Source organism: Cheilinus undulatus, linkage group 5 (genome assembly GCF_018320785.1).
Source record: "Cheilinus undulatus linkage group 5, ASM1832078v1, whole genome shotgun sequence".
Taxonomy (NCBI): Eukaryota; Metazoa; Chordata; class Actinopteri; order Labriformes; family Labridae; genus Cheilinus; species Cheilinus undulatus.
In genome coordinates this window covers 27,790,937-27,812,791 of record NC_054869.1, presented here as the reverse complement: position 1 = coordinate 27,812,791, position 21,855 = coordinate 27,790,937, and the positions used below count along the sequence as shown (strand labels likewise).

Below are 21,855 nucleotides of genomic sequence, written 5' to 3'. Positions count from 1 at the left end.
CGTTTCATACAATTTAAATGGTAAAAAAACAAAACATGCAGTTTCCCATAATATTGAAGGCAGCGTAGTTTCCTAATTCTTCTCGACATAACAACCAATCATACTGCGCTGTATTTTACAGACTCTGCCCTTAGCTCTTCCCCCTGCGCCATAAAGAGGCGGGGTGTTAGCAATGAGGTAATCGGGGTAAACAGTAAAGATGGCGACGTCTGTAGCCGGAGAGGGGCATCCAAGTCTAAATGGGATTATATCCGACCCCCAAACAAAAAATCTCGCCGACTTGCCAACCGAGTTGCTCGAACACATTTTGTGCTTCCCTGTCCTCAAACATGTCGACATTTGTAACGTTTCCTGCTGCTGCAAGCGGCTACACGACGTTTGCCATGGAAGGGGAAAGGTCTGGGGACATCAGTACAAACTCAGGTGCTTTGATTTTCTTGTGGTATTTTAGGAGTTATGGCATCTTATTTGTGCTTCTCTGCTTTCAGTAAGATCACTATCTTGTTAATTTTTTATTGTTCATAGCCCTAAATCTCTCCGTGTCTACTTGAGGGTGGGTTCGTTTAGTGCGAGCTCACCAGCTGTCAACCGTTGACAATTTGCTGATGCACCAAATTCATCATAACGCCAGGGCCAGTGTGGAGCTTTAGCTCTGCACACAGGTCTGGTCATAATAAAGCTTAGCATGTAGATCCTTCACAAGTTGCATGTTGTACTCTATTTTACACCGAATAGCCCACAATGAATCTGTGTGACCTTGAATGTTTGATGTAGCTTGTGAACTACAGGAAAGTGCAGCTCTTGCCAAAAGCTGAGCCCTCCTCCTGACTGGGTTGGCTGGGACTCTCCTCTTTGCCTTTCTTTGTGAAAAGAGCAAAACATATTTGCAGCAGAATTATAAATAGTTAATGTGACATTTTAGACGTGTACTGCATTGAGTGATGGGCTACTAAACCAATTTTAGATGATACCTAAATGTGCGATGAAACATTTAACACAAGAGCTGCTCAAATCATAATATGCAAGAAGTAGACTACAATTTCTTGTTCACAGGGATAACGAGAGAAATAAAAGCATTATCCAAAAAACTCTTAACCTTATAATCTTCAATAACAGGATCTTTTCTTAGTATCTGTCTCAAAAGGTCAGTACTGAACTTTGAAAAAAGAGCTGGAATGATTTACAGAAAGTCCTACGGCTTAGCGAGCTGGTCTAACTGGATACTTTTAGGAGGAGCTTGGTTGACTTGAAGGCAGAGACATCTGACTACAGATGTTATGAATTATGTGTTTTGATTGTTTTTGAATTTTCAAATACCTGCTTTTTCTCTGTTTTTTCTTGTCCTTCAATGTATTAATTGTTTTTTTAAATTTCATTTGTATAGGTGCTAATTGTTTGTCTGTAACTTTGTAATTTAACTGTGCTGCTTCCTATCTTAGAAGGCACTCTTGAAAAAGAGATTTATAATCTCAATGTGTTCTTTTTCCTGGTTAAACAAAATTTAAATTAACACACACACACACACACACACACACACATATATATATATATATATATATATATATACGGATGTGCTTACAAATCTTTCTTTCCTGGAAAAATTTTAAATTTTTTGGATCCAGACAAATGGCACATCATCATGGTTTGAATCACATTTTTTCTGGAAGGAAAACAAAAGGTCATTATAACATCCTAAACAGCATATATGATGCACATTACACCAGTAATAGTGCACAAATATTCACAAAAGTTATTCTTTATGTTACTGAATTTACATTTTTACCGCCTTTATCAACAGATGGCCAAGACTGCAGAGGTTTTACCGTCAGAATGAGTGCTGTGACTGGCTCAGAGAATACAAAACACGCCATAGAGTTGGTATACAAATAAGAAGGACTGTGGAATCAATCTCAAAGAGATTCTTCACAGAAGTTGTAAGTTGCCCATTTTTAATCAGATTTAAGTCATCATTGTGATTCTGTCCTGGTTATGAAATAGATGTTGTAGAATGAGGAGATGTTTTTTTTAGTTAAGTTTGTCACATATCATTAAACTCTGCTTTCATATATACCCCTTTCAAATAAAAAAAAGAAGTTAGCCTATCTGTCTTTGTGGAATAGCTGACCTTTTGTGTGTGTACTGGCCTTTTGCTTGTAGTCTGTGTGTGGGAGAGTGTGCCGGAAAACGTAAGCTTTTTTGTTCCACACTAACCCAGAGATCTGTAACTCAGCCTTGCGTTGGCCAGGTGCTGGGAGACAGCTTTGCAGAGATTGAGTCACTCGGGATGCCGGAGCACTTCTGTGAAGATGAGCTCCTCTTTATCCTCAACTCTGACAAAAGGTAAGAGCAATACTGTGTACTTAGTTTAACATCCAGTACTTGATTCACACAGTATTTTGCAGTCTTAGCCAGTTTTGGTGTTAATCTCTTATATTGTTGTGATAGCTTTTGTTGTGTTGCACACACTCTGACCATTGTTGTTTCTCTCCTCTGCTGTGTTGCCATCATTAGGAAAAGCTTGACCCTGAAGTACTATGCAAAGAAAATCCTTTACTTCCTGAGACAGCAGAACATCCTGAAGAGTTTGAAGAGCTTCTTGGAGCAACCTGTAGAGCAGCAGTCTGCTTTAGCAGGTGAGGAAGAAATAAAGACTTGATGATAAATGCTGTGTTTGATAGGTGAAGACTCATGTTTCACTGCATTGAGCCAGGCTACATCTATGTACAAACAGTGTTTAATCTACACTTAAGAGTTAACTACTGGTACAAGTAAATAGCAAGGAAATTCTATACTACTACTACTACTAATAGTAATAATGATTATAAGAAGAAGAAGCATTGATTTATATTGAATCTTTCATTGGCTGGCTAAGTAGCAAGTGCTGACTGTTTAGGGAGAACAGACTGTAGGATATGGTGAAAAGGTGATGTTTCAGGTGATGTTTGGGTAGGTTTTTTGTGGGGTAATGTTTCATCTTTTCCCCATAAACAATGTACACATATAATATGGATAACACATACATAATGACTAGAAAAAAGTCAAAGTTAAACAAAACAGAAAGTCAGCCAAACAAGAGACAGCAGAAGCAAGGGACAATGCCAGATCACAGATAAGTATGTTTTCTCAGTTATCCCATTTTCATGAATAAACAGCCTAGTGAGTTTTTCATCAAGGAAAAAAGCTGCCAGACTGCTATGAACTTCCCAGTTGTCCTTGTGATATATATCTTATCTATGAGAAAAAACCTGACCTAACAAATCTACCTGTCAAACAGGGGGTCACCTTTCCAATAAAAAAATGAGACTCCTTACCAGGAGTATGCCATGCTGCTTAGTAGTACTTTTGCCAGAGTACAATTGATTATACACCAAAATGACCAATTCATTGTCTTGGTTTAATGATTCAACCTACAATATTCATGCAGAAAATATTGAAGACCAAAGTATTGTTAGTTTTAACTAGACTGAAATGGGTGATAGAGGCTGGAGAGATCTTCCTTGCATCTATCACAGGCAAGACTGACCCCAGGAGAGATTTTGAGACATCTTAAGGTGTTTTAAAACATGTCTAAAGATGGAGCAGGGTGGGAACTGATGCGGTGAAGTGTTGTGTTGGGAATAAAGAGCAGGCCAGTGTCTGAGGACCAGAGGTTTCCTTGAGGGGGGGGTCTGTTTGGAAAAAAAAGTCAAAGAGGTATTGAGGGGCATGGAGGGATATATAAGAAAAAGGAGAGGATCTTTTACTTGATGCAGAACTATTTTGGGAGCTATTGAAGGCAAATGAGGGTTGGAGTGATGTCAGGAGTGCGACTGAGAACACTGACAGCAAAGCTTAACATATTGGAGTCTGTCCAGGGATTTGCTAGGCACTTCAGTCTGGACTCCACCAGAGAAGTCCAGAGGAGAGGTAATAAATGGGAGGATGAGAGTTTTGGCTATGTAGTCTGAAAGAGATGGTCAGAATCTGGAAATATTTTTGGGGTGGGACTTGACTGATACCCAGAGCTACCATCCACATCGAGCAGAAGATCTCCAGCCTTCAATGAGTTCTGTTTTAACGCTAATAAGTTGATAAAAATGGAATTTATGCTTTAGTTCCCTCTGCTTTCATGTAAGGATTTGATGCCTGTGTTTTATGTTAGTAAATAAATAGCCTTTGTGTTTCATACTGTTTGTATGACCAAATAATCAATTTTAAATTGTCACTGGTGCTAATAAAATAAATGCTTATATATCCATGAATTATCAACTGAGAAATCAATAATTATAATTTAGTCAGCTATAGCATTGAACAATATGCATCTTAAGTGTTTATTATTACGTTGACTGAAGTGATGGAAGTATTACAACAGCTTCTAAAAATTTGAATTTGTCACATGATTTTATTAATGTCATTTTATGTCCAGAGTTCATACAAACTGCTCACATTATGAATGGTCTTGATTTTATCTGCTCCTTAAGGTGCTGTGCTTGTGGATCAGTATTGTAACCCACTGGCTGACGTAACACTGAGCAGCATATCAGCCCAGCTGGATGAGATCACAGAAAAAGTGAAGAAGATGTTGAGAATCAAGAACCCCTCTCACCCCAGCCTGCGCATCGCTCAAGGTAGGCTGTTAAAACGAGTCTTACTCCAAAGTATAGGTCCCTTTTGACCTCCTGTGACATATTTTTCAGTTCTTATATTCTTTTCCAAAGTTTGTCTCCAAAATGAATCAGTAGGAGACACTTAGAGCGAGGAGCCATGGAGTTCTATTCCCTACACAGTTTGAAAAGAAAAATCAATACCAGTATGTTGTGGCTGAGAGGGAAAGTACAGCTCTTGATGTGTTGACACATTCTGGTTCTTCAGAGGTTTGATTTCCTGTGTGTGATGCAGGTGATTGTTTTGTTGTGGAAGACTTTGAGCTGCAGAGGCAGGTGGTGTGTGCTCTAAACTCCGTCTTATATGAGCAGCTTCAGTACAAAGGCAATGAGTTTGACTACTACAACCCTCTCAACTCTTACATCCACCAGGTAGGTCTTCTATACAATTCTTTGTGAGGCACAAGCTTTTCAACAACTTCTTTACAAATTAATTTTAGAACAAACCATTCATTTTTTTGTCATTCAGGTGCTACTACGCCGTACAGGCATTCCCATCAGCCTTTCTGTTCTCTATATGACGTTAGCCCAGAGGCTTGGTGTTCAGCTGGAACCTGTCAATTTCCCCAATCACTTCCTGCTTCGCTGGTGCCAAAAACCAAGAGGGTATGGTTTGAAATGGAAAACCCTTAAAGTCCTCTAAAGATCAGAGCTTCAAATTTTGGAGTTAAAGAATAGAATGTTCATGATTAGTTAACCACTTTTAACAAAGTTTTTAATTTGTTTAACTGTTTTCTTTCATCACATCCACTTGATGCACTTGACTGTTTGAGATAATGATTTATTTTCGGGCATCAATTATTACTCTAAGTTGAAGGCTATATTTGAATGAAGTTTAAGGAACAATTTTACTAAAACATCAAGTATGAAGTGAAAGAAATCCAAAAGCAGAAAAATATAGTTTATGGCTGTAAATCCATGTGAATTACACTGTCCTGTCAATTTCTCAGACAAAACTCTCCAAGGTTAGCAAGTCCTTCCCTTAAAGTTGAGTCTAATTTTTCTTATGTGGTGTCAGGAATGGCAAAAAAACCTTCCCATCCAGGACCATTTTAATCCTTTCAAACTTCCTTTGAATATCCACAGATCAGTTAATCACCATTGCAATAAACACCAAGAATCACTTTTTATCCAACAGATATTTTGAGTCCTCCAAGCCCATACTTGCCTATTTTCTATTTCCATCACAGCTATTTTCCCCACTTCTTCCACATCTTCTTAGCCATTTACACACTGCTGCAATGTGTCCATTGTCATGACTCATGACAATGGCAGCACCAAAGTGGAGCTTACTCATAAGAGCTGACCTATAAGAGCTGAAACTATATATGCTTTTTTTCTCACTATTTATATATTTATGTTAATTTGACTTTGTATTATTATCATTATTAGTGTGTGTTTGTGCTCTGCATATTTTTTCTTTTTTTTCTAGTCATATAGTCATAACTACTATGACGACTCTCATTATTATTATATTTAGATATACCATTTGTCGCACTTTGGGTACTATTGTTCATGGAAAAATTGAGCAAAAACTATTCACCTTGTTTGCACTTTTTAATTTAAATTAAAAAAAATGTATCATTATAATAAGAGCTGACCTTGTAACAAACAAAATGAAAAAAAAAAAACACTCCAGTATTTCTCCTTCAAATGTCAGTCACATGTATTTACTGTCCTCCTTCTCCCTTTCCTCAAACCGTGTCTCAAATGCTTCTGTCTGAACAGACAGCAGCACGCCACTCACCACCATCTTCTTTCATGACAATGAAACAATCACTGAGTAAGAAGTTTTAAAGCTATGATTCTCTGATGTCAAAAACATTCTGTAAAAACCATCTCACCTCCTGTTATCCTGACAGGTTGAACATCCCCCAGTTCTTGAAAATTCCCCCGTCCTGGTGACAGCTTTAATTCCCACAAGAAAACATTTCTACACTTCTCATGGCCTAGCTACATTTACTTGAACTACGCCCCTTTTTTTTTAAATTTTTCTAATTTTCATATCCTCAGGTGTCTCTATTTTGAATTTTGCTCTCCTCGACCTTCATCTCTGACTCTCATTTCCTCCTCCTTAGACTCCATTCTGCTCTCTCACAATCCAAAACTGAAATATGAATAAAAAATAGAATACTTAAATTAAAAAATACAACAATAAGCATTTGAGTTCTTACTTATGGGGCTATAGTAAAGTTTTCTTATAACTGTTTTATTTAAACCATTTTTTTCTCAATTTTCAGCATAGTCACACCAAAGATTAAATTCTTAAAACCACAGTACTTTCAGTTTCAAGCAGAATCTGCTGTTTTAAAATGTTTTGTTGCTCTAAAGAGTAAACTCCTTCAAATGATGATGATGTAGTAAGCAGTCCATTTTTATAAAAGATGAAAACATTATATCCATACTTTACTGCTTGAATTGTTTGTCCTCTGTTTGTATGTGTTTCCTTGAACTGGATACAGTAGGCATCATCTGATCATGCTCTTCAAAACAGATCCATATTCTTAAATAAATTTAACATAATGAATTTACCTCTGCTCCTGCAGGAGTGAGGACATCTTTGACTATGTGTACATCGATGCCTTTGGTAAAGGCAAACAGCTGACAGCCAAGGAGTGCGGGTACCTCATTGGCCACCAGGTGACAGCAGATTACTACAGTGCCATCAGTACCACTGAGGTGCTGCTGAGGATGGTGGGAAACCTGCTGAACATCGGCAAGAGAGGGTGAGAGAAACTGCTCATCTGACTCTCACATCTAAGAACAGTGAATGGTCAAATGTTTTTTTTTTGTCTAAATATGTTAAATATTTGAATGCATTAAATAGCTGTTAGAACTAAATGAATGCATTATTGACATTTTCTCTTTTAATTTAATATATCCTGTGATGTTTCTCTCAGGGAGGGGAATGAAAAATCCTACCAGCTGCTGAGAGACTCTCTGGACCTCTACCTCACTATCAACCCTGATAATGTGCAGTACCTGCTGCTGCAGGCTCGCCTCTACTTCCACCTGGGCATCTGGCCAGAGAAGGTCTGCTAACACGGGGGCTTTCTTGCTCTGCTCTAATGGGATTAAATTCAATAATTATTCAATACAAAGCACTTACTGTTCCAGTGTGTTGTCTGTTGATGTTTATCCTCTCTCCCAGGTGCTAGACATCCTGCAGCACATCCAGGCATTGGACCCCTCCCAGCATGGGGCAGTGGGTTACCTGGTGCAGCACACACTGGAGCACATTCAACACAAGAAGCATCCTGTCACACCTGAGGTGAAGAAGCGTAGCGCTCCAGAACACTTGGAAGTCCAGTATTCAGTTGGCCTCATCATGAAACACAAGAGGTGGGTCAGCCTAACATGCTTGACTGCAGCTCTTTTATCTGTTTATCTTAATACAGCTTTACCAGTTTGTCTGTCCTGCTCTATCTTCACCATCAGGTCAGGCTACAACTGTGTGATCTACGGCTGGGACCCAAAGTGCACCATGAGCCAGGAGTGGATCACCACCATGAGGGTCCACCAGCTGTCTAAAGGGGCTAACCAGCCTTTCTACAACGTCCTCGTCCAGGATGGAACGTGCCGCTATGCAGCACAGGGTTAGTTTGAACACACTAGTATGAAGATAAAAGATATAATATATCCATATGGGTGATGAAATGTTTCCAGACTGTGAGATGACACATTATGAAAAAGCATCATAAATATGCTTATGTTGTATAAGTACCTTCAGGCAAGAATTTATCATTGCACTCTCGATTCATAATCCTAAAATGAACTGAATGAGAAACCCAGCTACAGAAAAATAGACCTGCATTTATCAGAGCCACAGAGCTCATAGTTACATCTATTTATTCTCTCTTCAATTTCTGAAGACAACATTTCAAAATGGTGAGGTCAGTGCTTAAGAGTTCAAAAACACATCTTCACAGATTTGCTAGGTTTCTGAGAAAATATCAAAATGTATCAAATGTCATACAAGCATGTCTATAACCTATTATAAGAGCTCATACCTTGCTAGATTATAGAAATGTAAGACCACTAACTCTGCAGCTCTAGCCAAATCTGTGTTGCTATCCTAAAGCTGAAGTATTGAACCTTCACTAACTTAAATGGCATGTGGCATGCACTTATGAGTCTGAGGTCTTGAGGTCTAAAAATGAGAATAGGACCCTTTTTGATGGTATCATGTATTGCCTTAAAACAAGATGGGCAACCAAATAATGAGGAAAATTCCAGCTATATGTCAGAGTTACAGAAGCCATATTGATTATTTGTGAACATTCTAACATCAGTCAAACAACCAGTTAATCTAAATATATGTAGCACTAATTCATAACCATTGCTATCTTAAAAGATAGAGGACAGGTCTTGGTTGTGCTTTTTGTTATATTACTTATTAAAAAGCCCAACATTAATCTACCAACATTTAGTTGCTTTGTACTTAGTTGCAAGTAACAGTGCCAAGGAAAAACCTCCTAACCTCAAGGTTAAATAAGAGACATGTTGAACAGCCATCTGGCAAAGCTCAGTGTGGTTTATAAAGGGGTAGAGGGAGATGCAGAAAAAGAGAGAAGGGGGAGGTACAGGGAGAGAGAAGAAAAAGAGAAGAGAGGATGCAGAAAACAAAACAGGTGTGGGGGATAACAGGGAGAGAGATTAAGAAAGAGAAGAGCAAGAAAAAGGGGAGAGAGACATGCAGAGACAACAATGAATAGAGAGAGAGGTAAGTCTGTCATAAATTTATCTGAAAGTTATTGTGCAGAAAAAAAACATACGTTAAACATGATATAAATAACCACACAATTTCAAAACTTTCGGTTGTCACTTACTAATAAATTTAAAAACGTTTTTTTACCTGCTACAACCATGCATGCTTTGTTGACATTTAATTTTTTTTAGATATTGAATATAGCTTCAGTACACAAACAGTATTGTACCATTAGTTGGAGAGATTGCGTCCTTCATATCACTGAGTTAGCATTCAATTCTTGGTACGTCCTACAAGAAAATCTGCAGAAATACACACTCATAGATTTTTTTAATGCCAAAAAAGTTGGCGTCAGAGCCATTATTCATTCGAAGGTGTGGAAATGGGACAATTTAATGATAACTTTACAGTAGTGTAATTAGTAAAAGATAAAAGACAGACTTTCTTTCTCTCCTCAGTTCAACTTCTTTGTGTAAACAGGGATACTTCATCTTTCATCATAATATCACACTTTCCCATGGTTGTTCCTCAGAGAACCTGGAGCCCCACTCTGCCCCGCTGGAGATCGGCCACCCAGAGGTGGGACGCTACTTCTCAGAGTTTGCCGACACCCACTATGCTGCCAACGAAGAGCTGCAGACACGATACCCTGAGGACATGGATGAGACTTTGGGCACGGTTCGGGAGCTTTACCACAGACTCACACCTGGCTCTGTGAACCAGGACCAGGCTGCAGCCACAGACCAAAACAACCACCAAACCATGTCCATGTAGCAAAGCAGCTGTGACCAACACCCTGACTAACAAATGACTGCTCACCCATTCTCAATTCACACTTGAACTTAGCTGTTGTGTTACAAAAATATGATACAGGACATGTGTAGGTGAGAGGTTTCTGAACTAATCATGCAGGAAAAAAAGTGACAAGAGAACATTCACAGATGTGGATCTGCATCTTAGTTGTATTTTTTGTGCATGTGTAGGATTTTTTTCAAATTTTTTCATTTAGAAAAGTACAAAAACATGCAGTAAATTTTACTACTGTATCATTGCACATATCTTAACACCACCATGTTTATGTAGTTTAAAGAATGTCTAAACTATGGGATAACATTGTTAGTTTACAGTATTTCACCAAAATGTGGGACCATCAAATCTTTCTACAAAGATTAGCCTAGTTAGGAAACTCAAAATATTTCCAAAATGTACAGACTTAAGGAAAACTTGATGTAGGCTCAGATGAAAGGTTAAATTCAAGAGGGAATTCAGAATGGGTGTTCAAGTCCTGTAAATCTCCCTTTACCCAAAACTGAGGAATGATCCTTTACCCACATTGCCCTGCACACAGCACCAGTCAACCAAGCCCCCAGCATATAGTCAAAAACCCTGATTACAGTAACAGTGCCACATAAGAGACTGTGATGAAAACAAACTTTGTAAATTTGACTTTTAATCCTCCATATTTTAATCAGAGTTTCATGCACTTATGAAAGTTCAGCTTTCACATTTCTAGATAATCTTGTTTTTTTTCCTGTATATTTAAAAGTGAAACATGTAGGATGTCAAAGCTCATCAGTGTCGTTGAGCTGTTCATGGAAACACTTAAGAACACAGCTGACTTGAAACAGAAGTGACCCTGAGCTTTGAGGAAAATAACACAAAATAAAGCGTTTCAAGTTTTTTCCTAGCCTCTCTCTGACTTATGAGCACATTGATTCATTTACTATTGTAATGCGTCACGATTACCGTGATTTACAGCAGGAAACCGTCAAGAAACCGGAGGCAGCGCAGGTATTTCTGCAAAGCCAGCATGGATTTAGGACCTTGAGGATGCCAGATGTTTCCAGGGACGCCAGCAGACTACGTCGACCTGCTGATAGCAGCGCGAGCACGCTGCTGCCGCTCGCGGAGAAAAGTTGAGGTAGTTGAGACAGACGGACAGCAGTGGCAGAGATGGGAGCTTCACAGACGCGCTCCGTGAGCAAGTATCAAGACCTTTCGGACAGGACGGGATGTAAGTGAGGAAAACACACAGAAACCCTGAAATATTAGGAGCTTTCTAATGCTTTTGCAATGAAAAGCGTCGCTTTTGTGAAATTGCCTAGTTTTGATCTGCACGTGCGCACGGAGGTGACAAGTTCACAGGAAATTCAAGATAAATGGCGCAGCTGATACATGTACCGGAAAGGGTCGATTTAATGGCGGATTAGATACTGTTTTAAATTTAATCATGTCAATACCAATAAAAGACTGCACCCGTAAAATGTAGTGATTTACGCCTTTTTTTTTTTTTTTTTTTTTTTTTTTAACAATCAGCCCTAAAATAACATAAAACCCGTCTGTTTACTTGTTAGCGTTTTACTAGGTTTTTATCCGCCTTTATTTGAATTTATTTTTCTCTACAAAGTGTTTTATTGCTGATTTTATACCTTTGCCATGGGCTGGTCCAAGTACCTTTGCACTTTAAGACTTCTTATTTGTTGCCATAAACCCACCCCTGTCTATTCTTTCAACATTGAATACTTAAAGAAATGAAACTAAAAGCAGACACAAACAGCAGAAGTGAGTTGACCTATTTCAGGAAAAGCAGTAAAATTCTGATGCGAAACCTTTGCATGCCGAAGTATGGTTTCTCAAACCCAAACTGATCCCAACTTTATTGACATTGTAATGATAAGACTTTGAACTATTTCTATCTCATTTTGTTTCCTCAAGGTGGGGCTTTGGCCTGTTTCTCTCCTGCCTCAGTTAAAGGTGTTTATGCAGTCACGTTTCAGATACTATCATGAAATGTGTTGCATTTGCATGCTTATGCTTGTAAGCAGGGCACCTGTTCTGCCATTGCTCCACTAATGTTTGCCAGATTGTCCATGATATTGTAGCAAATCTTGTTCTACCCCTGTATCTGATCCAACCATGGCACTGACTTGTTTCTGCATGCTGTAGTCTTCCACCGAATATTCCTTACCCTACATTTAGCAGCTACTGTTGCTATTGCAAACATCCTCTTGGCAGCCTCTGGGAAGGAGAAAAAAATCAAAATAAACATGACTGTTGGTGGAAACACTTGAAAATGTCAAATCCATCTTGATATAGGACTAGTTTATGATGTTTTAACCTTTCTGTGCATGCTCACCAGCCCACACAGTGAGTTAATGATTTAAGGAGCTGTCCTTCCATGGCATAAAAGACAATGCCCCGACTGCCTTAGGTGTTTGCTTTGCCATTAAACCAGGAGCAAAGCTGCAGCAGATCAGTTTGACACAAAAAGGTATCATTGTTTAATCCAATCTTCCTGATAAAGAATTGATAAATACGTGAGTATGTCCATCAGTTTAAGATTTTATTTTCTATTGGGTGTAAGAAAAGAAGCAGCTGAAGAAGGGCAGGAGCCTTGTTTAAGGGTGCAGACTCATTAGAGATGTATTACTTGCATACTTGTATGTTATTTGTGTTTCTCATTTCAGTTTCACCAGAGCAGATTAAAAACCTCCACAAAAGATTCCAGCACCTAAGTGGAAATGAAGAGACCATCAGGTAAATTGTGACTTGTATTTAATCTCTGCTAGTCAGCATTATATCTATTATGGAAATCATTTAGCTTTTTCAGTGGTCACTGAAGATGCCTGTGTGCATGATTCCTGGTGATAAAATGTGGGTATTTGTTGTATCTCTGGCACAGAGATAAACATGCAACATATGGTGATACATACAGGCTGAGGCAAAGCAAATGGAGACACACAAGGCAAATATATGTCCATCCATCATGCACATACTGTACACACATATATATAAACATGCACACAACTTCCAGAGTGGCATGCTGGCAGTGATAGATGTTATTGTTCCCTTTTAAAAGAAACCAAAAGGAAGGGAACCAATGTTGTATGTAACATGTATTTTTCTGACAGGTACTGTTCCTGTAACTTCCCTTAAATAGCAGAGTCAGTCATGGTGCCCTGTATTGTGTGTAGTATGCTAATGCACATTATCTTTTTTTTCTGCAGCAGAGAAAACTTGGACAAAATCCCAGCCCTCAACAACAATCCAATCAAAAAGCAGATTGTTGAAGCATTCTTTGATAAAAGGTGGGTACAGATGTAATGTATCTCCTTGTGATAGTGTTGAAATAAATGCAATATTATTATATAAGGTTAAGACTTTAAAACGAAAACTTCCTGATATGACGGTACACTTCTGGCTCACTAATAGTCTTTCAAATGGATCTACAGCATCTGGTCACATGTTGAAGTGTCTTTGGGCGAGACACTGAGCCCCAAATCTCTCCCACTTCTTTGCCAGCGGCATGTGAATGTGTTTACATACGATACAGGTGGATAATTTACATAGCAGCCTCTGCCATCAGTGTGTGAATGTGACCTGCTGTGTAAAAGGTACACACATAAGAAGTCACAAGCTAGAACAGCCTCACAAGCTCAAGTCCGTGATGTGTCAAAAGTAAAGGTAATTCTAATCAAATCATTAACAAAGGTTGGTTTGTGTCAGCAATGACATTTCTTAACCTCTAGTTGGTAAATATTAATGTTTAATAGAACAGATTGCCTTTATTCTCTGTTCATATTATGCAGGTTTCTTTTATTTCCCTTCAGTAGCGCCAGATTAGCTGCTGCCAGTCTTTGTGTAAAGTTTAGATGACTGTCATCTAGCTGCAGGTTAACTCTCAGACAGAGACAGATCTATGCTTTTGGACTAGGGTGAACAAACTGGGGCAAACTAGCAAAAACAGGGATTGAAAGAAGTAAAATTAAATTTTAAAATATTAACCACATAATGATTAAAAAAGCTTAACTGAATAGTTTATACAAAAGGTTTTATTTTGTAAGAACGTGTGTATGGCTATTTTGTCAGAATTTTATCAATAAAGATAAATGTGAGCAAGAGAAAACCATTGAAAACTACAGTACTAAATGTAATTCTTAAAGACTAGATAAGAGGACCATGTCCAAAATCACAACTTATGTACTAAAGAAAGAAAATATGCCACATTGCAATGCAAAAAGCTACTGCTGGTGTTACAAAACAGCCAAAATATTTGATTTTGACAAGTATTTCATCTGACGAGGCAAATAGTTTGGGTTTTGGGGTGACCATTCAGATTTCATAAGAAGCCCAGGCCACCCCCTGGATCTGTCCCTGTTTATTGACACCATTTATTTTTTAGGTATGTCGTAACCAAATCTTCCAACATTTAATAAGCATAGCAGATAAAGTGGTGGGCTTTAAAGTGCATTGTCACAGCTGAAAGGTTGTGGGTTCAAGCACGACAGTTGGTAGAGACTCTAAGAGGCAATCCCATTTCTACCCCTTAGCCCTCCTCCTTTGTCTACCCCTTCCTGGTAAGGGGTAGGGTTGAAAACGAGACACCACTTGATTACCAGTAAATAGCTTCATCATCAGATGTGACAATAATTCACATAAACATGATGCCCTCATCCAATGTGGTATGTTAATAATTTTTGTAATTATGTTTCATACTATGGATCTCTGTGTTGATCTTTTCTATGTATTTATACAGTTTATAGCCAACGTTTACGCGTGTACATACTAAAAATACAATAAAACTCCCATCCCTAGTAGCTTAAGATTGAATACATGAGAAAACATGACTTATGTATTTTCTATAATCAATTATTAATGCCGAAGGTATTTAAATTTTTGTGCCTCCTTCGTAGTTTGCTATGCCATTTTGCAAGGGAACGCAGTGCATGGTGGAAAATTCATCATACCCCTTCGTTCCCATAAATCTTCGTTTGAGATACTATGTTGCCCTTGTCCCTAAGCCCTAGCTTTTGACTCCAAAGAGAACTGGGACACCCCTTCCCCTGAGGTGAATGTGCAAAACCGAGGAGAAGATCTAAGATAAGGTTTAAGGGGTAGACATGGGACTGGCCCTTACTGTGGAGTTTTGGTTGGTCAGTACTGTAGTTTGCATTGAAGTCCTGTAATAATCAAGAATTTGACTGTTTTATGCTTGGCCTTTGTTTCTTTGGTCAGATGAAAAAAGCTGAGAAGAATATACTGATAAAACTGGGGTTTCCACTCATCATTAAAACAACTTCAGTGCTGTATGGTAAAACTAAATCCATCCTTAACAGGAATAAGTAGAGACACATCTCAAAAGCTGCTTTCCCCCTTACCCTGGAGGGCTTAGCCTTTACAGAGCAAACTGCATTTAGATGACTAACAAACAAGCTGTTGTCAGTCCATGTGACCTACAAACACAGAAGTCATGTGCACCATGGAGGGCTAAAAGGAACAAATGCAAGATCAGGAAAAAAAAAAGTGATGGTGAGATAGCACTCAGAGACTTTGATAAGGTTAAAGAGGTTTATGTTCTTAGATTCAAAGTATTGTGGAAACAAAGGATTACTCTTTTGCAAATTATTTGGTGTTGAATGCAATAAAGCCACATTAGTTAAATATTAATTTTAAAAGCCTGAACTTTGATTTCTCTTGTCTGTGATCCAGAAACCAGCATCAAAATGAGGTGGGCTCCTTTGAGGAGATTGGCTTCGAGCAGTTCCTCATGGTCATGTCTCACTTCCGCCCTCCAACTTTGAGACTGACAGATGAGGAAAAAGAAGGCCTGAGAAAGGAGAAGCTTCGCTGTAAGACGCTGTCCTTACTTTGTAATTACAGCATTAGATACAAAGAGAACCAGAAATACTTGTTAGAGATGATTTTATGCTCAGAGCACCAGCTAGGGATCTAGGGCCAAATATCTCTCTCTGGCCTCTTCCTGGCGTGTGTTTCAATCACAAAATACTAGAAAAATGATGTACTGCTCAGTGTAGATGACAAGTTGGATATGTGAGTTTCTTATTTCAGTCACCTACTACATACCACATAGAGCATAGCTGCAAATGTCACTATTGGGTTCCCAACAAGATCATTTGCAGCCAACAATCTGGGACCAAAACTGAGTCAAAGATAGCTTTGACAAATTCCAGTGAGAGTGTCAAACCTGAACAGATTTAATTCTTCTGTTGCCTGGGCTGGATTTAAAACATTCTAAGGTGCATTTAAAGATAGATGTTAACATTTTTATATTGTGTTGGTTCATATGCTAAATATTATCACAGTTTTGATAAAAACTGATTGATGTTTGATTAATAAGGCCTTGAAATGGGACCTTCTGTATTCTTAAGCCATGAGGCCTTGTTGTGGAGAGAAATCTGACTAAAGATCCTGCTTTAGGCTCAGATTTTGGCCACTAAACTGATATTTCACACATTCCTGACCAAATGTGTTGGGATTCAAATGAAAACAAATGTACTGTTGCAGCATAAGGCCATTGTTTTTGTTGCTCTAAGGTATAATTTGTGTGTCCTCAGCTGACCTATAAAAGGCTGTAGATACTATACAAACAAGTTGGATTGCTTTGTTTCAGGCTGCTCCTTGTTCATGGAGTGAGCTTCACCAAACTTGTGCTGTGTTATCACTGGCAAACTTAGAAAATTTTGGAGCCCAGGGCAAACCCAGACAAGGGGCCCTCCACATCCATTGTTCTTCCCCTTTTTAAGCCTCATATATCAAAGAAATTCCCCAAAATAAACAACAAAACAGATTAACAGTTGACTTTATTATCCATTTATCTGTTGTGTAGGGGACAGGTATACAATGTATTCTGATACAATTTTAGGGTATATGGATATTTATAAAGAAAAGAATAATTCACGAAAAGTAAAATATAAGCTCAACATGAAGTTTATGAGGTGCTCGTAGGGTCAGTGGTAGTCTGGGGGCCCCAGGTAGCTGCCCACCTTTGCCTAATAGTTATGTCCTCTTGTATGTGTGTGTGTAATAATAACGCCCTGTTCTGCATTTGGATTTAAGTAAAATCTACATTACATAGGGTGGATAGTGCAGTTTGATTTTTTTGTGGATTTGGGAGAGACTAGAGCTGATTGTCGCCTGCAAGAGGGTAAAGTCAGCCATGCCTGATCAATACTTAGCTACTTTATTAGTAAAACAGACATGTCTTGTACTGAAGAAGCAGTTATTTTTCCATTAAATGTTTAAATTTGAACTATAATCAATACTTCTTCCTCATCTTTTTAGTGAATGCAAGACAAACAACAACTTCAAACATCTCAGAAGCTTTTCCTATTTGACTGTAAGGACTTTTTGACAGCTGCCAAAAAAAGTAGTCAATCACTTTGAGCTCTGGTGATGAAAGTCAGCTCTACATACATTCTTTGACTCCAAATCAGCAGATAGAAAATCAGCAGCAGTAGCCCAGTTAAACATGTAGATGGGAGATGCTGCATATTACTAACACAAATGTAGACTTTAAATTCTTAAATGCACTAAAGTGGTATTGGGGGTTTATTTAATGTTCAGTGTAGACATGTGATTGTTTAAAGTGATATTTACTGGTTTCAAAGCCATGACAAAAGGTCCCAAGTGGAGGCATTTTTGAGGTTTCTCTCCATTAATGTTGGTGTTTTGTAGTAGGAAAACTTATGAGTCGTTCACTCTGTTATCTGTGCACACAAACATACCTCTAATCACAGCTTCCTCTGCTCAGTAAGAAACATCCTGCCCTGTTTAATGCAATAGCAGGAAATCCTTAGACATCTGACCAACCACTAAGCTTTTCGGCTCTTTCTTTTCAGTCCTGTTCAACATGCATGACACAGACAATGATGGCACCATCACTCTGGAGGAGTACAGGAAGGTAGGAAAACCTCATGATGCAGCCTACATTCAAGTGTCTGTATTCTTTTCAGACATGGATTGAAGGTAAACATCCAAGTGAACAATTATTTTTATGTATTAGAAATTCGGGAAAAAAATATTTCTCTGTTTTTTTTTTTTTGTTTTTTTTTTGTAGAGCTTTCAGCAGTATAGTCCAGTCTTTCTCAGGAAGCGATCGTGATTTTTGGAAAATGTTCTATATTTATTTATAAATCATATTAGCCAAATCATTATTCATTTATTCATACTTAGAAACTAATGTGGCCCTCATAACAAATAGAAAATAACTTATAATCATTGTAACCATTTTCTATACAATCAAGTGCTAACTGGTTTTCTTGTTGAGGTCTGAGTATGCTTCAGCTCTTCTGCAGGGCTTAAAACTCCCATTATCAAAATTATGAGGTTTAAGTTGTCACACCCAAACAGGTGCAAACAGTATTTTGAACAGTGAATCAGGCAGCCTGTAAACATCCTTACAAAGATATATAATCAGCCTAAATTAATGCAGGTGGATCACGGGGTTACCATCAGCTAGCAATTAAAATACAATTACAAGCTGACGGACTATGTTTTGCAGTAAAGTAAATGTATAATTACATTAAGAAGATAAGCACTGTGTTTGTAAAACCAAGAACAGTGGTTCATGAGTTTGTTGCTCAGCTTGCAGAACAATCTGATGAGTGTCCAGATGATCTAATGTTTTCTCCTCCCAGATATAGTAATTAGTGCTGTGAACCTTTATAAATGTGACTCTAAAGTTAAGATGAGCAAGTTTGAACCATGACTGTGGTAACCAATCTATCATAACAAATCCAATATTGTCAAAAAAGTCACTGAAGGCTGAATGGAGGAAGCTTTTTCAGGTGCGTGCTCAGCTCAAAGGCAATAGCCATGTCAGCGGTTCTTCCAATTTGAGTGCTTTGATCCATTTATTAACATAATAGCTTAAAAGCAACATAATGCGAAAGCAATGTTCCACTGTGTCCACATGCAAAATAATAAACCCATGAAAAATTTGCCAAATCTTCTCTGCCAGTGTCAAACAGCTTATTCTGCCATTGACTCTTGTTTGGTGTTTTTGGGTGGACTCGATGATTGAAGTCTGAAGAAAACAAAACATAATGACAATTTACCAATTTTAATTTAACAAACGGGAGCCTCAGTAACATGTGGAAAACACAGTCACACTGGCACCGCCTCCTCATGCTGGTCACCAGCCTGGTCACACACTGCTGTGGGATGGCATCCCATTCTTCAACCAGCATTTGTCACAAGTCAGCCAATGTGGTTGTGTTGGTCACTCTGGCATGAGTCCATGCCCTAGCTGATCCCACGATGAGGTTGAGGTCAGGACTGCTGGCAGGCCATTCCATCCACTCCACTCCACCAAATTCTGGAGGTAGTCTCTGATGAACCCTGCTCTGTAGGGGGCAAGCGTTGCCATCTTGGAGGACAAAGTTTGATCCCAGACTGTGGAGGAATGGGATTGCCACTGGTTGCAGAATCTCATCTCAATATTTCTCTGCACAAGATTGCCTCCAGTGATGAAAATCAGGCTCTGATTCTCATCACTTGGGGGTACTAGAAGCTCAAAACAAGAGACAATAGCAATAGCAGAAAAGGCTGTTTGGCATTTGCAGAGAAGATCTGGCACTTTTTCATGGGTGCAACTCACATACTCAGCTCTGCTGCTCATCCCACAAAAGCATGTTCCTTACAAATGTGGCACCATTTAAAAGGGAAATAAACAGGCTTTCAAATGGTATAAAATGTATTACCAAGAAGCATTGTTGCAACAAAGAAATAATCTACCAAACACATATTTCTTTACTTTATGTGCTAAGTTCATATATATGAATATATGGGCAGAATTAAAACCCACATTTCGGCTCCAGCAATAACCAAGGTTTTAAAAGCTTCACTTCTTGCCAGTTTAATGTGCACACCTTGAAAAAAACACTTCATTCCATATCAATATCTGCCTGCAGACCATCGGGATGCAAGAAGTCATAATAATAGTGGTGATCTGTGCAATAAGGAGGAAAAACATGCATGTTTGGCATCTGCATAAAATGAGTTGGGGAAAAAACCTCTACAACAGATATCAGCCCATATCCAATATTATGAATCCCTATTTTTCAAAAATTACTTCTTATACTCTTAACAGTACTTACACAAATATTATGGCAAAAATAAAACCCAAATGTTGCCCTCAATAATAACCAAGATGTTACACTTCCATTATTTGACAGTTGAATGTTTACATCTTAAAAGGCATTTTATTCTCCGTATTCAACTGTTGGCCATCAGAATGCAAGAAGTCATTATCATAGTTGTGATTTGTGCCATAAGGAATTAAAAAAAACATGCTCATTCAGCTAAAATGAGTTGGAAAACAGCTCCACATCAAATACTGGCACAAATCCAATATCATGAATCCCTCTTTAAGAGAACTTTGTCTTACAGTCTGAAAGACTTTTAAGTTAATTTAAGGTTTTTTTTTTTCCCCAAGTGGGACATCAACAAAGTGCCTGCGTCAGGGCTGGGTGATTATGGCAAAAATAAAAATCACGATAAATTGAACTTTTTTACCTTGGATTACAATTAATGAACAATTATTCTACCCCCAATCTCCAACTCTGTTTGTTCTGTAAATATCTGTATAATTTTAGAACAAACAGCTGAACAGATTAACAATTTCTGGTTATTCATTAAAACATTTGAGATCTAAAGACACACCAGCTAAAAAGAAAATGTTCCTTTTAAAAAGTCAAATTTTTCCAAGAAATTGGGAAAAATTGAAATAATTGACATGGCAGGTTTACATCGGTTAGAGGCTCTAAAATGTCGGTTTCGGTTATTTTTCGATTAATTGCCCAGGTCTAGCCTGCGTTCTGATGAAGTCAATAAAAAGAGCATCTAAACATACTGGATGTATCCTGTACATATACAGTTCACTAATTGTCACCCAAATAAGGTTCAATTATTCTTTCCTTGGCTGTCTTCCTCATTTGGCAGAAGTTTAATGCAGCCTCAACCTCTATGATGGTTCAAAGACTTACATCATTTTTTTTCCGTCTAAGGTTGTAGAGGAGCTTCTGTCTAAAAGCGGCTCCATCGGGCTGGAAGCTGCCAAGGCGATAGCAGATGCTGCCATGTTGGAAGTGGCGAGCACAAATGTTCCCCACATGGTAATGGATCCTAGCAGAACTAAGCTGTTACAATAAATTCTCACATTTCTGCTGCAGTAGGAGATAAACTTTTCTGTGTCATTGCAGGCTCCAGATGATTTCTATGAAGGAATTACGTTTGAACATTTTGAACAGGTTTGTGCTTTTACAAATTTAGTCGACCTTATCAAAAATATTAGTTTTTCTCCATCACTTATCTCTTTTTTGTTCTCTTCCCACAGATTTTAAAAGGACTTGAAATGGAGTCCAGAATGCACATTCGCTTTTTGGATGTAGACACTACAACAATGCGCTGTGGGAAATCGACCTCTTGAAGGAGTTGATCTTGTAGTGAATCGTTTATGATGCTGCTGTTTTTAGCAGAAACTCTCCAGTACTTAAATGGCAGGAAACCAAACACTTTTGCTATGCACTAATATATTTTTAGGTAGAGAAAATAATTATAACATTAATCCTGTAATTATATTTTTATAACAAAGACTGTCTTCTTCTTGTGCAGTCAGAGTTTTGTCTAAGTGGTGCTTAAAGAATGAGCAAGTGTCCCATGTTTCAGAGAGATCTATTTTCCCATCATCTTCTGATTTCATCA

General features: G+C 38.3%; 2 protein-coding genes across 4 annotated transcripts; both read left to right on the top strand.

The window, feature by feature from the left end:
* Positions 1-186: 186 nt before the first annotated feature.
* On the top strand, positions 187-11,012 carry fbxo21 (F-box protein 21). 3 transcript variants are annotated; one of them, XM_041786877.1, is made up of 12 exons: positions 187-423; positions 1,799-1,934; positions 2,216-2,340; positions 2,512-2,633; positions 4,461-4,607; positions 4,879-5,015; positions 5,113-5,249; positions 7,190-7,369; positions 7,544-7,676; positions 7,795-7,985; positions 8,082-8,239; positions 9,884-11,012. In XM_041786877.1, the coding sequence occupies exons 1-12, from the start codon at positions 200-202 to the stop codon at positions 10,123-10,125; spliced, it is 1,932 nt and encodes a 643-aa protein (XP_041642811.1). In that variant the 5' UTR covers positions 187-199; the 3' UTR covers positions 10,126-11,012. The 3 variants fall into 3 exon arrangements, with proteins under 3 accessions (XP_041642811.1, XP_041642813.1, XP_041642812.1); XM_041786879.1 differs by having other exon boundaries at positions 2,246-2,340; positions 9,884-11,011; XM_041786878.1 differs by having other exon boundaries at positions 2,231-2,340; positions 9,884-11,010.
* A 189-nt stretch (positions 11,013-11,201) lies between these two features.
* Positions 11,202-21,627, top strand: tesca (tescalcin a). Its single transcript, XM_041786880.1, has 8 exons — positions 11,202-11,365; positions 12,819-12,888; positions 13,359-13,439; positions 15,841-15,980; positions 17,991-18,052; positions 21,159-21,266; positions 21,354-21,401; positions 21,488-21,627. Exons 1-8 carry the CDS (start codon positions 11,305-11,307, stop codon positions 21,578-21,580), a joined length of 663 nt encoding a protein of 220 aa, XP_041642814.1. The 5' UTR covers positions 11,202-11,304; the 3' UTR covers positions 21,581-21,627.
* The last annotated feature ends 228 nt before the right edge of the window (positions 21,628-21,855 follow it).

What these genes read in the sequence shown, in the direction of transcription:
- tesca (XM_041786880.1), top strand. Translation starts at nt 11,305, where the DNA reads ATGGGAGCTTCACAGACGCGCTCCGTGAGCAAGTATCAAGACCTTTCG. An exon ending in GAAGCATTCTTTGATAAAAG is followed by an intron (nt 13,440 to 15,840) that starts GTGGGTACAGAT and finishes TCTGTGATCCAG; the next exon opens with AAACCAGCATCAAAATGAGG. An exon ending in CTCTGGAGGAGTACAGGAAG is followed by an intron (nt 18,053 to 21,158) that starts GTAGGAAAACCT and finishes TTTCCGTCTAAG; the next exon opens with GTTGTAGAGGAGCTTCTGTC.
- fbxo21 (XM_041786877.1), top strand. Translation starts at nt 200, where the DNA reads ATGGCGACGTCTGTAGCCGGAGAGGGGCATCCAAGTCTAAATGGGATT. An exon ending in GGACATCAGTACAAACTCAG is followed by an intron (nt 424 to 1,798) that starts GTGCTTTGATTT and finishes CTTTATCAACAG; the next exon opens with ATGGCCAAGACTGCAGAGGT. An exon ending in AGAGATTCTTCACAGAAGTT is followed by an intron (nt 1,935 to 2,215) that starts GTAAGTTGCCCA and finishes ACACTAACCCAG; the next exon opens with AGATCTGTAACTCAGCCTTG.